The sequence below is a fragment of the Bubalus kerabau genome, chromosome 19 (assembly GCF_029407905.1).
Source record: "Bubalus kerabau isolate K-KA32 ecotype Philippines breed swamp buffalo chromosome 19, PCC_UOA_SB_1v2, whole genome shotgun sequence".
Classification (NCBI taxonomy): domain Eukaryota; kingdom Metazoa; phylum Chordata; class Mammalia; order Artiodactyla; family Bovidae; genus Bubalus; species Bubalus kerabau.
This window is the reverse complement of record NC_073642.1, coordinates 7975923-7991549: the sequence shown is the minus strand read 5'-3', so window position 1 is coordinate 7991549 and position 15627 is coordinate 7975923. Positions and strand designations below refer to the sequence as shown.

General features: G+C 39.0%; 1 protein-coding gene across 6 annotated transcripts in view; it reads left to right on the top strand.

Moving 5' to 3' along the window:
* LRRC28 (leucine rich repeat containing 28) overlaps positions 1-15627 on the top strand; it is a 197652-nt gene that overhangs the window by 157486 nt on the left and 24539 nt on the right. For 5 of the 6 annotated variants that reach the window (XM_055556411.1, XM_055556412.1, XM_055556415.1 and 2 more), the window contains 2 exons: positions 2494-2669; positions 4257-4416. In XM_055556411.1, coding sequence (XP_055412386.1) covers positions 2494-2669; positions 4257-4416 — 336 coding nt within the window. The remainder of the gene's footprint in view (positions 1-2493; positions 2670-4256; positions 4417-15627) is intronic. The other variant, XM_055556414.1, reaches the window with a different exon arrangement.

Here is a 15627-nt window from a genome sequence, read left to right as displayed (position 1 = left end):
GGTTGCTTTAGGTGAGAGCTATGGATGCAACACATCTTTCTTCTATTGATATAATGACCTTTTCTGCCAGTTTTGATATCTATCTTGGTTGTTTCAGTCATGTGATTTTTTTCCCCTCATTGTACGTCATATTTTCCTGCTTATTGAAAAGCCTGGTAATTTTTGGTTGGATGCCATGTAGTGTGAAATTTATGATGTTGATTGAGTACAGAATATTTTTTATTTCATGTAACTATTCTTAATATATGTCCTGGGATTCATTTAAATTAACTGGAAACAGTTTAATCTTTCAGATATGGCTATTAAGGATTTGTTGGGTGGAAATGGAATGGTGTTCAGTCTAGCACTAATTACTCACTGCTCCTAAGATAAGATTCTGCTTGGGGCCCCTTGAATTGTGATGTTTAAGTCTACCTGATGAGAGCAGGAGCCCTTTCCAGCCCTGTGGGATTGCTGGGAGCTGTTCGCCTTAATCTTTTCACCTCCTCCTTTTTCCAGCCTTAGGTAGTTTCCTTGCATATGCTGATCGGTACTCATCTGAATATTCAAAGGGAGCCTTCTGGGAATCTCCAGAGTTCTCTCTGTACATTGTATCTCTCTCCCCTAAGGTTCTCTGTCCTGTGAACTCTTGGCTGTTTTGGACACCCTGAACTCTTAGTTCCTTGTCCTCAAGTTAAGGTGCCTACCAGGCTGTGACTGAGTTAACTCTTCTCTTTAGTCAAGTCTCTGCTCAAATGTCACCTTTTCAGAAAGACTTTCTTTGATTATGTTATCTGAAATGGTACAGCTCTCACTCCCCTCTTCACTCTTGTTTTAGCATATGTGTATCTTTTAATTGTCCACCTCTCCTCAGTATAATAATCTCAATTCTGATCTTAAGTATGTACCTAACAGAATTTAATGCTCATATGTATCAGATAATACATACAACAATGTTCATATAGCCCAGCCCTGGAAACAGCCCATAAGTTTACCAGTACTACACAGCAATGAAAATGAATAAACCATAGTACACACAGTAGCATGGGTGTATCCCAGGAAGATAATGTTGACAAAAGGAGCCAGACACAGAATTTGTCATGCTGTTGAAGAAGGCAAAGCCAAACTATACTGTTAGAATTTGAAAAAATGCTTCCTTTTGAGATACAGGTTTTGCTTAGTAGGAAGGCCAGTGTGGCCTCCTGAGGTTCTTTTTGTCGAGCTGAGTGGAGAAACTGAGTAAAATTAATTGAGTTCTAGGTCAGATACTCTCTTCTCTGTAGAACCTTCTCTAATTCCCTGGACAAAGTCAGTTCCTCCATATTCTCTGACCCAATATTAGAATAATTATATTGTAATTATTACATTTTTCAAGGGAAGGAAGTCATTTTTTTTTCTTAATTTAAGTATCTTGACTTGTGTATAGTAAGTGTCCTGGGAATATTTTCTGGTGAAATAGTGTCTAGTCACTCTAGTATCTGACTCTTTGCTGCCCCATGGACTGTAGCCTGCCAGGCTCTTCTGTCCATGGGATTCTCCAGGCACAAATACTAAAGTGGGTTGCCATGCCCTCCTCCAGAGGATGTTCCTGACCGAGGGGTTAAACCCATGTCTCCTGCATTGGCAGGCGGATTCTTTACCACTAGCACTACCTGGGAAGCCCATTTTCTGATGAAAGGAATGAGTAAATGTAGGAACTTATAATGAACAAATAAGCCAAGGGCTTCTGTCTTCCAGTACTGTACCTTCTTCATTGCCTGTCTCTAGTCGAGCATAGAGAGATTACCTCGTATTGTGTCTGGAGAGTCAAGGTTTGTTGGCACCTGTTTGTCGTTAGAGAAGAAAGGTGTTGAGACTTTTAGGTAACCTGGTAATCTCAGAAAGGAAATGGAAAGAGATTGGACTCCTGAGTTTTAGTAACCCTGTAAAGCTAAAGAACAGCAATGTCTCTGCCTTCTGGTTATGTGTGGCCGTAGGGAATAGTATGTGACTTGGCTTATTCAGTAGACCCTGCCAAGAATATTTTCTCCACAAGTTTATGGAAGGACCCAGTAAAGTTATCTGCTGCCATTAAAAATCTGTTTGCTTTGTTGGGTGTTTTCCCCACACAAAAATTCTGTTAAACCAAAGTATTATAACTTAACAGAGTTCTCTTTGTTCCTTTTAATTTTGAAAATTTCAATAAACATAAACTTAGAAAGGGTAAGAAAATGAGGATAAATGGAGCTTACTAAGCAAATTGTCCCGACGAAGGAAATTCCTTCCAAGTTTGTCCTTACTGGCAATGCCTGGACCTCAGTGACGATTTTAGCTGAGTTCCAAATGATGAGTCGAAATTTCTGTGCCAGATTTTATTAAGGAACCCAGGATAGCATCTGTTCACTTTGAAAAGAATTTTGGCAATTCAGCAGTGTCTTAAAATTCTAAATGTATATTTTGATTAACACATTTTTATTGGCACATATAGTCATTTCCTTTTGGCTAACGCTACTGTGAATGTGTGTCTTTCTGTAGCTGTGGTGCTCCCATTCAAGTTTCTGAGGTGAAGCTGCTTTCCTTTTCATCAGGGCAACTAACCGTTTTCCTCCCTGCTGAGGTGAAGGCCATAGGGACAGAGAAGGATCACGTCCTGCCTCTGCAGGAGCTGGCCATGAGGACTCTGCATCACACCTACCACGCTTCTCTAAAAGGTACATGGGACCTCTCTTTTCTTTTTTCCCTTACTTCTTATTCAGTGAGTTTAGGGATTGTGTTTTATGCTATTTTGATGTTCACTTTCAAAATTGTGGTAAAATATACCCAACATAAAATTTACCACCTTTACGTGCTCAGTTCAGTGGCATTAAGTACATTTGCCCAGTTGTGCAATGGGACATTTTTTGTAAGAGAAAAGTTTTAGTATTTTGTCAACACTGATCCCTTCAGCAACCCCTACAGACACAGAGAAGCGTTCACTAGATATAGTGTTCAGTCAGAAGAACAGGTTACATGTTTAAACTATGTGGTTGAAGTTGAAAGAAATTGGTTTTGGGGAACACATATTTGGTAGAAGTGAGAAGACTGGCATTGGTACTTTCTTCCATAAGAAAACGTGTGCAAAGATCTTACCCCTAAAGCAAAGTTGGTACTTCTTCCAGCATAGCAGGCTTTTGCCTTGCACCCTCCTCACATCTGAGAAATTTATATATGTAAAGGAAAATTAATTCCAGGACCCTGTGGCAGTACTACCACAGGATGCCAACTCTTGGTTTGGAAAGTCTTTAGTAGTGTATGTATGTCTTAGGTGATGTGGAGTGGACTTGAGATGCTTTAAAAAAGCACTAGGCAGCGTTAATAAGAAAATACATTTTAAGTGTTTTTAAAACTACTAAATGCTTTGTCCTTGCTTTTAAAAAAAGAAAAGTTTGTACAAAAACATCTAACATTAACCTCCCAGGAATGTATTAAGTTGTTTTCAAAAACTGAGCAGAAAGCTGAAATTATTCACCTATGAACAAATTACATTTTTCAAAATGGTTATTGAAAAATCTGGACAGATACAGAAGATAGTAAGATAATTTTTATTTCCTTCCCAAAGATGATTCAGTGAATTTTAGGTGTCACCTCATCATGACTATTTCTCTCTCTCCTGGTGTTCACTGTCAGTAGCAATCCAGTGTACATTTGTGCTCAGGATTGCCCAGACCCCTAGGATATTTTGCTTTAAACATTTCTTTTGTGTGCTCAGACTACACTAAGGAAAAAACATCCTGTTTTTATTAATGACAGCTCATGGAAGGGAGACAGGGAATCATTATTTTTCATTTTCTTTGATTTCTTTGTTTCCCCTTTTCATTTTTTTCAGGAAATGTAATTTAGCTTGAAACATTCTAAATCCCCAGTAGATCTAGGAGGAACTTAATGAAAGTCTGTTTCAGTCTTCAGTCGCAGACCTTTTTATATTCTCTGTCTTTTACAGAAGTTTGCAGACCCTCTCTGGATAAACCCAGCAGCCTTTGTGGTCTTTGTTCTTAAAGAATATTTGGCCTTACTGTTTCCTTGCTTCCACCTCAGGACAGCTCAGGTTGCTGTTAAAAGAATAGACTTAAGGTTTCTCTTAGTTCTGAAGTATAAAAAATGTTATGTTTTCATTCAGTGCCTATCAGATAACAAAACTTTTCACATGCAGTACTTTTCACTAACCGAATTTACTTGTTAACAGTGAGACGTATTATAAGAAGCCTCGTTCAAGGATAGCTCATTTTTTATTTGTGCATGGTTTTTCTCTTGTGTTCCAGATCTGGACTTTCTGTCTCCAGTCTCGTTACCCAGAAGCCTGCTGGAGCTGCTGCACTGCCCCCTGGGGCACTGCCACCGGTGCAGCCAGCCCATGTTTACGATCGTCTACCCCAAGCTCTTTCCCTTGAGAGAGACGCCAATGGCAGGGCTGCACCAGGGGTAATCATGCCTAAGTGGGCGCCCGGGCTTACACCTGGGCGAGGGGTGGGAGCGTGGGGAGCGGGGAGGACACACGTAAAAAGTGCTGTCACGTCAGCAGCTTGAAAGGGGCCTAGAGTGCTTCCTGCCATACAACTGAATGAAACAAGTGACATTTTCAGTATGGTAAGAAAACTGGGTTTCCCTTTATTACATTTTTGGTCTTGTGAAGAATGGTTTTATTGTATATGTTATTTAGAGTAGCTCATTCTTTGGAGAAGTGTTTTCCTGCTGTTCCCCTATTCACAATAGTCTTTAGGCAATAAAGAGTGTAAGAACAAAATATTTGTTATATAATGGGTCCAGCCCAGCCCTTCTATTTAACTCACATTGCTAACTGAAAGTGTGTGGCTGAACATTGTGTGTGTGTTTCTGTTTTGAATTTCTAACACTTCCAAATGGCATTCTCTTTGCCACTCTGTTTCTTGGCACAGTGCCTTGAATTTGCAAAGAATGTTAACTAAATAAAAAACTCCATACTGGTAGTTTAAAAAAGAATGCCAGACAATTAAAAATAGGACATGAAATGAAAAATCCTCCATTAGCCCTGCCTCAGCTTATAGATTTTCTAAATTTAGGATCTTCTAAGTTCGCATTTTTCGAAGTTGAAAAAAAAAGATGCTATAATACCTCACTTATCCTCAAATGTGGTATTTTGGGTTAGTACATTTTTCAGGAAAACTTGTTACCCCTATTCAGTCCCAGAAGCGTTTCCTTTATAATCATTTTTGTAGAATGAGAGCGAGCGTGGGCAGGGTACTGCACCTCTGAGAGCCTCAGAATGGAGCTGGAGCAGCCTGCTGGGCAGGGCATCTGAGGATCAGCAGACGATGAAGGCAGACACCTGGCACGTAATGGGTGCCCGGCAAATGGTAGTTACCTTTCCATCTCTCTACCCACTCCTTCCCCAAACTGCACTTGTCTTTTTTCTTACCTGAATAATCCTGTTTTGCTATACTTTCAGTTCCCGTTTCAACTTTCTGCATTTTTAGTTTCCTGCTTCTTTGCCATGCCTGCCTCCAGAAGCCCTCCTCCAAACCTTGCTAATCTTCTCCTTCTGATCAGAGCTGAAAGGACGGAGTCAGGATTTGAGTGTTAACTACATGAGTAAAATTAATAAATGAAATAGGCATATCTGTAAGAAGCAGTAGGGAATATATTGATCAAGTCACCGGCCATGATTCTGACTCCTTCCCTGGGAGATCTTGGGCAAATTGACATAACATTTCTGAGCTTCATCTTTTCATCGATAAAATGAACTTAGTAATCCTATCTATTTAATAAGGTCACTGTGAGGATTAAATGAGATTATTTTATATAAAGAGCCCAGGATGGTACCTGGCATGTAATACATATTGAGTAACTGTTAACTATGGTATCTTTTTGTAGCTCAAAAACTTATAAAAATTTATTTTGTGTATATGTCTTTAGCAAATGATCTTTATATTAGTAAGATATCATTATAGGAAAATCTTAAATTCATTAAACTATAGTAAAATCCTTCTGCATTGTTGTTGCACAGCTTCCTGTAGAGAACATTTCCTTACTGACAATGTGAAAATGGAAACAGTGCAGTATGGCGAGGATGCTCTGTTAGCAGCTGATAAAATCCTAAATACCTATTTAAAAGCTAAATTTTCATTTCATCATGGGAATTAATTTGTGAAAATGAAGTAGATCCTTCAAATGAAGTCATTTTTGTGTTATCTTTACATGAAATTTGGGAAACTTATTCGATAAGTATTTGCATATTCTATTTACTGCTACTTGTTTCTCTGCTTCAACCAGTATGAATATCTTATTGCTTTAGAACATAAATATAATATTGTTAGTTTAGTAAAATGAGTGTATCAAATACATAGATCTTAGGCATTACCCTTTTGTTAATCTATGCCAGAAGTGCCTATGTTTATAGCAAAAACTGAAATACCAAGATACAAACATGGCTTTCTGTGGTGAGTTAATGCTAAGATTTGAATTTTAGAATTTGTATATTTCATTAGATCCACTGGACTTTGCTCCTTCCCATGTTGCTATGGAGATTGTATTAAAAGCTTTGACTTTAGTTCCTAACATAGTCTTTAAAGCACTTTCTTTTATAACTGAAAACCAAATACTTGAATCTCAATAGCTTATTGCTAAAAATCAATATTTTTAATATCATAAATTCTAAAAGGTCTTGACAATATTGTTTTTAAGTTTTCTAATATATTCAGTTCAGTTTACATTGCTTGTCATAAAATAATTCAGCGTATCAGCCAAAATCTAAATTAATGTGGATATTTGGCATCATTTTAAAGGAACATATTGAATATGCTTCTAAAATACCAAGTCTCATACAAGTATTAGTTCCAACCTAAGTTTAATACAGAGTCAAGTAAAAAGAAATTGCAGTATTTTGCATAAACAGTAAATACCGAAATCTTCAAATATCTATAGAGAGAATAATAGCTAGTATGTTCATAACTTGTGATCACAATAGGCATAGCAAGTTTTCATTTCCCCAAATTACAGTTCATTTGTTAAAATGGAGAATGTCAACTCAGAGGATTATTTATTACTAGAACATATGTCTGGCTTTTCCCATACGTGTATGAGCCTTATAAATTTTGTATTTCCCAATAGGAAATCCAGCTACTCAGAGGTTTTGCAAGGGTATTTTATTCATTTCCTACGGATGCCTCAACAGAATACCACAGAACTGGCTGACAAGATCTGCTGTAGATGTTGTCTCAGAGATCTGAAGGCTAGAGATGTGAAAGGATTGGTTCCTTCAGAAGGCTGTGACGGAAGGGTCTAAACCTTGTAGATGGCCATCACCTCCCTTCTCTTCACATTGTCTTCTGTGTGAGTCTGTCTTGGTGTCCGAATATCCCTTGTTTATAAGGACACCAGTGACATTGCATTGGGGCCCTCCCTGACGACCTCATCCTAACCCAGCTCATTACACCAGCAGTGACCCTGTTTCCAAATAAGGTTGCTGTTTTGCTCTGCCAGGGCCGCCATGCAAACAAACAAAATACCACAGGCTGGCTTAAACAGCAGAAATTCAGTCTCACACAGAAGCTGAAGCGTGAAATCAGGGTGTATATGGTTAGGTTGTGCTGAGGGCTCTCTTCCTGGTTTGAATTTAGCCATTTTCTTGCTGTCTCGAGTGGCAAAGAACATGATCACACACACGCACAAGGTCTCTGGTGTCTCATCTTATAGGAGCACTAATCCTATCATCAGGACCCCACCATTATGAACTCATCTAAGCCTAATATCTCCAAAAGCCCCATATCCAAATACCATCACACTGGAGATTAGGGCTTAAACATATGAATCAGTGGCAGGATCGGGGGACACAGTTCAGTCGATAGCAGTCACCTTCTGGGGTTTTAGGGATTAGGACTTTAACATGAATTTAGGGGGATACAATTCAACCCATAACAGTCTATCCTCCAAAAATTCATATCCTTCTCACAGACATAATAAATTCATTCCATCCCAACACTCCCCAAATCCTAACCCATTCCAGCATCAAGTCTTGAATTCAAAATCTAATCTTAAGTATCTAAACCAAGTATGAATAAAACTCAAGCATAACTCACCGTGGGACAGAAGTCCTCATCTGTGAATCTGTAAAACCAGACTGGTTATCTTCTTTCAGTATATGATGGTTGGGACAGGCATAAGATAGACATTTACATTACAGAAAGGAGAAAAAGAGATCATGAGTTTCAGAAAAGTCCGAAACCTAGAAGGACAAATTCCATTAGATTTTAATACTTGAGAATAATCCTCTGGTTAGATGCTCTGTCCTTTAGACCCTCTGGTGAAGTGGCCTCACCTCCTTAGCCCTGAGTGAGGGCCCTGCTCTCTAAAACCAAGGAAGTCACCTCAGCCTCTGGAACTGGGGAGGTGACCCCATCCCCAGGGTTATTCTTCCCTTTACTTGACAGCTTGTTTCCTGCCTGTGGAATCCCAGAAGTCTGACAGCATTTCTTTACCCTGTTGCATCTCTGTCCCCTCCAAGCTATCAGTGTTTCTGCTGAAATGGTTGACCAGATCACAAGTCTCATGCCTAATCTTTTCAAGGTTGTCTAGCTATAAATACCCTTGGTGTTTTCTCCAGAACATGCTTTCTCATTTTTTACAGATAGCCTGGCAATTTCCCAAATCTTCAAGTTTTGATTCCTTTTTGCTGAACAGCTCCCTCAATTTATCTCCCTCTTCTCACATTTTACTGTAAGCAGCAAAGAAAAACCAGGCCATGCCTTCAGGACTTTGCTTAGAAACCTCCTCAGCTAAATATAGGTGTACCTCATCTTTTTGTGCTTCATTTTATTGCACTTCACAGATAGTGCAGTTTTTACAAATTGAAGGTTTGTGTCAACCCTGCATCAAAAAATCCTATTGGTTCCATTTCTCTAACAGCGTTTGCTCACTTCGTGTCTTTGTATCACATTTGGTAATTCTCACTTGGAACTTTTTCATTATTTCTATACTTGTGATAGTGGGTCTGTGATCAGTGATCTTTGATGTTACTCCTACTACTCGCTGAAGGCTGGGATGATGGTTAACATTTTTCAGCAATACTTTTAAATAAAGGTATACACATTGGTTTTTTAAAATATAATGGTTTTGCATACTTTTGACTACATTATAGTGTAAAAGTAACTTTTATATACACTGGGAAACCAAACAATTTGTGTGACTAGCTTAATTACTGTATTTGCTTTATTGTGGTGGTTTGGAACTGAACCTGCAATATATCTGAGGTATGCCTGTACCCAAGATGATCACTTATAAGTTCTGTTTTCCATCCAGCATAAAACAATTCAGTTGAGTCCTCTGTAGTTTCTAACAATGATGATCTTTCTTTCATTTTAGAGTAACACATTCCTCATCTTTGTCTACCTCGTATTTCCAGAAACATCCTCTTCATGACAATATATATGTTGTCTTAAGACAGTAGAAGCTTTTGCTATAGCCTACATTTCATAGGATTTTTCCAGGCAAGAACACTGGAGTGGGTTGCCATTTCCTGCTCTAGGGGATCTTTCCAACTCAGGGATTGAACCTGTGTCTCCTACATCTCCTGCTTGGCAGGCAGACTTTTTATGACGGAGCCACCTGGGAAGTCCCTTTTCTGTAGTTTTCCTCTTTCATTTGTAAACCCTCACCTGATATTCTTTAATATCTCTATTTCTACCAATAGTCTCCACAAGGCAAAACTCTTCTAGCCTCTACTGCTTAATTTCGAAGTCACATCTAGATTTTTAAATGTTTGTTACAGCAGCTTCCCTTACCAGTAGCTGAATTTGTATTAGTTAACAGTCTCCAGAGAAACAGAACATGTATCTATATCTGTAAATAATAAATATAGGCAAAGATTGATTGCTTTTAAGGAATTGGCTCACGGGATTTGGGAGCTGACAAGTCCAAAACCACAGGGCAGGCTGGCAGGCTGGCAATTCAGTAAAGAGTTGATGCTGCAACCTTGAGTCTGAATTTCACAGGGCAGCAGGCTAGAAACTCAGGTAGGGTTTCTATGTAGCTGTCTTCAGGAAAAGTCCTTGTGCTTCTTTGCTCTAAAACTGATCGGATGAGGCCCACCTACACTATGGAGCATTATCTGCTTTACTCAAAGTCTACTAATTTAAATGTCAAAAAGGTCTTCCCTGGTGGCTCAGATGGTAAAGAATCCACCTGCAATGCCTGGGTTCAATCCCTGGGTCAGGAAGATCCCTTGGAGGAGAGCAGGGCAACCCACTCCAGTATTCTTGCCTGGAGAATCCCCATGGACAGAGGAACCTGGCGGGCTACAGTCCATGGGGTCACAGAGTTGGACACGACTGAGCAACTAAGCTGCAGCTGCGGCTACATCTGAAAAATACCTTCACAGCAACATCTAGATTGGTGTTTGACCAAATAACTGGGTCAAGTCAAGTCAAGTTGACAAGAAAATTCACCACCATACACATTCAAAAGGTCTCAGTTAGATCACCAGAATGTTTTGAGACATAAACTGCCCAGAATCCCAATGTTCCTTTCCATATCACTCTATTAAATCTGGTCCATAATAGATACTAACAGTGTATGCTTTGGTGTTGGTGTGGTGACATGTGATATCTCTGCTCTTGTACAGTAAATCCCTGGGGCTGGAATGAAAGAACTCATAAGCATTAGGGGGTCAGGAGACCCAGTTGGAAGTTGAGCTATGTTACTTAGTACTGGAAGATAGGTACTATTATTAAGAGAATCATGCCTTCCATATGGTTCAACCTAATATAATCCCCATGTTATGGGGGTAGGAGGGTGTGGAACTGGGTCCCAGGAAGGTCAGAACCTGGGCCAGGACCTCACAGCACAGCTGGGATTTGATCCATTTAGCAGTCTGGCTTCAAATCTGTGTTTTAGACACTATGCTGTAATTATTAATAGCTACTGGATAAATCACTACCTACAAAGAAATTTTGAAATACTAATAAAATGAAGATAAGCTCTAATATTCTGCACAAGATACTTCTGAAAAATATAAGTGTGTATATACATGCATGTGTGTGTGTGCACTAAGAAATCCCACAGGATGTAAATCTAATTGTAAACTATGATCACCTTGAAAGGGAAGATTGTAGGGTTATGGAGTAGTTAGGTGGGGACTTTAATTTTCAATTCTGTATACTATAGAATCATTTGAATATTTTCAGTAAGGATGTATTTTTATAAATATACAAAATAATAATAAAAAGTAGTGTATAGCTAAAGTGAAAAGAAAGTGAGAGTTTCTCAGTCATGTCCGACTCCTTGCAACCCCATGGACAATACAGTCCATGGAATTTTCCAGGCCAGAATACTGGAGTGGGTAGCTTTTCCCTTTTCCAGGGGATCTTCCCAGCCCAGGGATTGAACCCAGGTCTCCCACATTGCAGGCGGATTCTTTACCAGCTGAGCCACAAGGGAAACCCAGTATACAGCTAAAGGGACTTAAAAAAACCTCTTGCTTGAAACTTTATAAGGTTAAAAAAGAAATGGAAAGATTCTGGTAGCAATTTTTAAGTTTAGTTAAAAATGTTTTTAAACAGGTTACATAGTGATACCCAGTTTTTGTCAGCCATGGGTATATATATAAATACATATAAGTAGGTGTGTGTGTGTGTCTATGTATATATGTGGTTTAAATTGTTTGAATATGTAGGAAAAGTCTTGATGGCTCACCAAAGCACTGGTTTTCTTTGAGTAGTGTTGAATTTTTGCAACAAACTGGTGTTGCTTTAGAAGTTAAAAATGATGTTTAATTATTAAAACATTAGCTGACCAATGGTTTCTTTTTTACTTATTTATTTATTTGCAGGGGAAACAAAATAAATTTTTTCAGGTCATACATTATCATCGAAACAAAATTAGGAAAAAGAAGTCTGCAAAAGGAAGTGTATCAGATGGAAGTACTGCCGCTGGAAATGACAACTCTTATAATACTATTTTAGGTTAAAGTAGAATATCTCTTAGTTGACTTCTTAACTGAGGATCCAGATTCTTGATGCTTCCTATTCCTTTTTTTTTAAATCAGGGTAAGAGCATTTAACATGAAATCTACCTTCTTAGCAAATGTTTAAGTGTACCGTACAGTATTAACTGTAGGTACTGTATTATACAGCAGCTCGCTAGAACTTACTCATCCTGCATAACTGAAGCTGCACCCATCGAACACAACTCCTGCTTCTCCCTCCCGCACTCCCTGGTAACTCACCATTCTGCTTCTGAGTTTGACCATTTTGGATAGCTCATGTAAGTGGAGTCACGCAGTATTTGTCCTGTAACGGGCTTATTTCCCCTACCATATTATCTTCCAGGTTCATCCATGTTGTTGCCAAGAGCAGGACTTCTTTTTTAAAGCTGACTAATATGCTAGTGTGTGTGTGTGTGTGTGTGTGTGTGTGTGTGTGTGTCTTAGTTGCTCAGCCATGTCCAACTCTTTGAAACCCCATGGACTGTAGAGCCAGGCTCCTCTGTCCATGGGGAATTCTCCAGGCAGGAATACTGGAGTGGGTTGCCATGCCCTCCTCCAGGGGATCTTCCCAACCCAGGGATTGAACCCCGGTCTCCTGCATTGCAGGCGGATTCTTTACCATTTGAGCTACCTGGGAAGCCCTCTATTGTATGTGCATTCCATATTTTCTTTATCCATGCATCAATTGATAGACATTTAGGTTGTTTCCATGTTTTGGATATTGTGAACATGGGAGTACAGATATTTCTTTGAGACCCTGACTTTAAATCTTCTGGATATATACTCAGAAGTGGGGTTGCTGGATATGTTCATTCTATTTTTAATTTTTTGAGAAACTTTATTCCATAGTGACTGCAGCATTTTACATTCCCCCCAACATGTATAAAGATTCCATTTTCTCTCCATCCTTGCCAACACTTACTTTTTGTCTTTTTTTGCAGCCATCCTGACAGGCGTGAGGGGATGTCTCATTGTGGTTTTGATCTGCATTTCTCTGATAATTCGTGATGTTGAGAGCCTTTTCATGTACTTACTGGCCGTCTCTGTGTCTTCTTTGGAAAAATGTCTATTTTTAAATCAGATTGAGTTTTTTTGCTATTGAGTTATAGGAGTTCCTGATATATTTTAGATCAGTCCATGATTAAATACAGGGTTTCCAAATGTTCTCTCCATTCTGCAGGTTGCATTTTCCTTTTGCTGGTTGTTTACTTTGCTGCTTGGAAGCTTTTTAGTTTGATGTAGTCCCTCTTGCCTGTTTCTGTTGTTTGTGCCTTTGGTGTCATAGCAAAGACCAATGTCATGGGGCTTTTCTATTGTTTTATTTTAGAGGTTTTATAGTTACAGGTCTTATGTTTAGGTTTTTAATTCATTTTGAGTTGGTTTTTGTGTATGCTGTAGGATAAGGGTACACTTTCATTCTTCTGCATGTAGATGTCCAGTTTTCTCATGCTATTTCTCAAAGAGACTGTCCTTTTCCCATTGTATATTGTTGGCTTCCTTGTGGAAGATCAGTTGACTGCCTATGTGTGGGTTTATTTCCAGGCTCTCTACTCTGTTCCATTGGTCTATTCATCTGTCTTTATACCAGTACCATGCTATGCTATGCTATGCTAAGTCACTTCAGTTGTGTCCGACTCTGTGCGACCCCATAGACGGCAGCCCACCAGGCCCCACCGTCCCTGGGATTCTCCAGGCAAGAACACTGGAGTGGGTTGCCATTTCCTTCTCCAATGCATGAAAGTGAAAAGAGAAAGTGAAGTCGCTCAGTCGTGTCCGACTCTTAGCGACCCCATGGACTGCAGCCTACCAGGCTCCTCCGTCCATGGGATTTTCCAGGCAAGAGTACTGGAGTGGGGTGCCATTGCCTTACTGTAGAATATTTTGAAATCAAGAAGTATGATGCCTTCAGTTATGGGTTTTTTTCTCAAAATTTGTTTAGTATTCAGATATTTTGTGGGACAATATGAATTTTAGGATTCTTTTTTCTATTTCCACTATTAAAAAGCCATCAGAGTTATTTCCAAATAGCTCAGAATAATGGATCCACTTAATTATTATTCTGTCCAGTCAGTCAGCAGACATGCTGTGAGCATCTACTGTGAGCTGGACATGGTGGTGGTGAGGATACCATGGCTTCAGCTGGCTGCTTTCAAGCTCAGATTTACAGAGCTTGGTTCTTTCAGGAGTTCTCCCTGGTCTTTTAAGCCCGAGTGATTACATGAGAGAACCATATGTCTGGGTAACTGTTGTTCCTAGGGTAGGGACCCGTTTGTTAGAGAGTGTGCTGAACTTTGGCTGTTTGGACAAGTTAACACTCCTTTTTCCCACTCATTAGTAGTTTATTTTTAAATATCTTCTATCTAATTCTTATGTGATTAAATGACTTACCACTTATGAAATAGTTCACATTGCCTTACCCTTGCTTTTTGTGGGTATTACTTTACAACAATAATGCTGACATTATTTTCTTACTTATGTTTGGGTTGTTTTTTCCTTTCAGCAAAAGCCTATTTGTTGGCACCCTCTCTTTTTTTTTTTTTTTAATTGACAGACTTGCTTTACAGAATTTTGCTGTTTTCTGTCAAACCTCAACATGAATCAGCCATAGGTATACATATATCCCCTCCCTTTTGAACCTCCCTCCCATCTCCCTCCCTATCCCTGTAGGTTGATCCAGAGCCCCTGTTTGAGTTTACTGAGCCATACAGCAAATTCCTATTGGCTATCTATTTTACATATGGTAATGTAAGTTTCCATGTTACTCTTTCCATACATCTCACCCTCTCCTCCCCTCTCCCCATGTCCATAAGTCTATTCTCTATGTCTGTTTCTCCACTGCTGCCCTATAAATAAATTCTTCAGTACCATTTTTCTAGATTCCATATATATTTGTTAGAATATGATATTTATCTTTCTCTTTCTGACTTACGTCACTCTGTAGAATAGGTTCTAGGTTCATCCACATCATTAGAACTGACTAAAATGTGTTCCTTTTTATGGCTGAGTAATATTCCATTGTGTATATGTACAACAACTTCCTTATCCATTCATCTGTTAATGGACATCTAGGTTGATACAGCCACTATGGAAGATGGTATGGAGGTTCCTTAAAAAACAAGGAATAAAACCACCATATGACCCAGCAATCCCACTCCTAGGCATGTACCCTGAGGAAACCAAAACTGAAAAAAACATATGTGTCCCATTGTTCATTGCAGCACTATTTACCATAGCTAAAACATGGAAGCAACCTAGATGTTGGCACCCTCTTAAGGTGACTTATGAAATTTTGCATGGGTCAAATATTCTTCAAGAGATTTAAATAAATTGTTCTTAACTGTTTTTTTCCTCATTGTGTCACTCAGCACTTCTGTTCTGACCATCTGCTGTGTGTGAAACTCTGCGCTAAGTACTAGGGGTTCAGCTGTGATTAAACCACCTGATACTTGTTTTCCAATACATATCTCACTCCTTAAAGGTCTAGGGCATGGCAGCTCTAGTAGAGAAACTATATATTTAAGTCTTTGGTTCTGCACACAGAATCTTCCCATGTCATTTTTAACATAAATGTAACAAGAAATATAATATGTTATTAGATTCTCCTATAATCCTCTTACATGTTAATATGTTCACAGGCTTGGGATTTCATCTGATCAATTCTGTCTAATATTATTTTT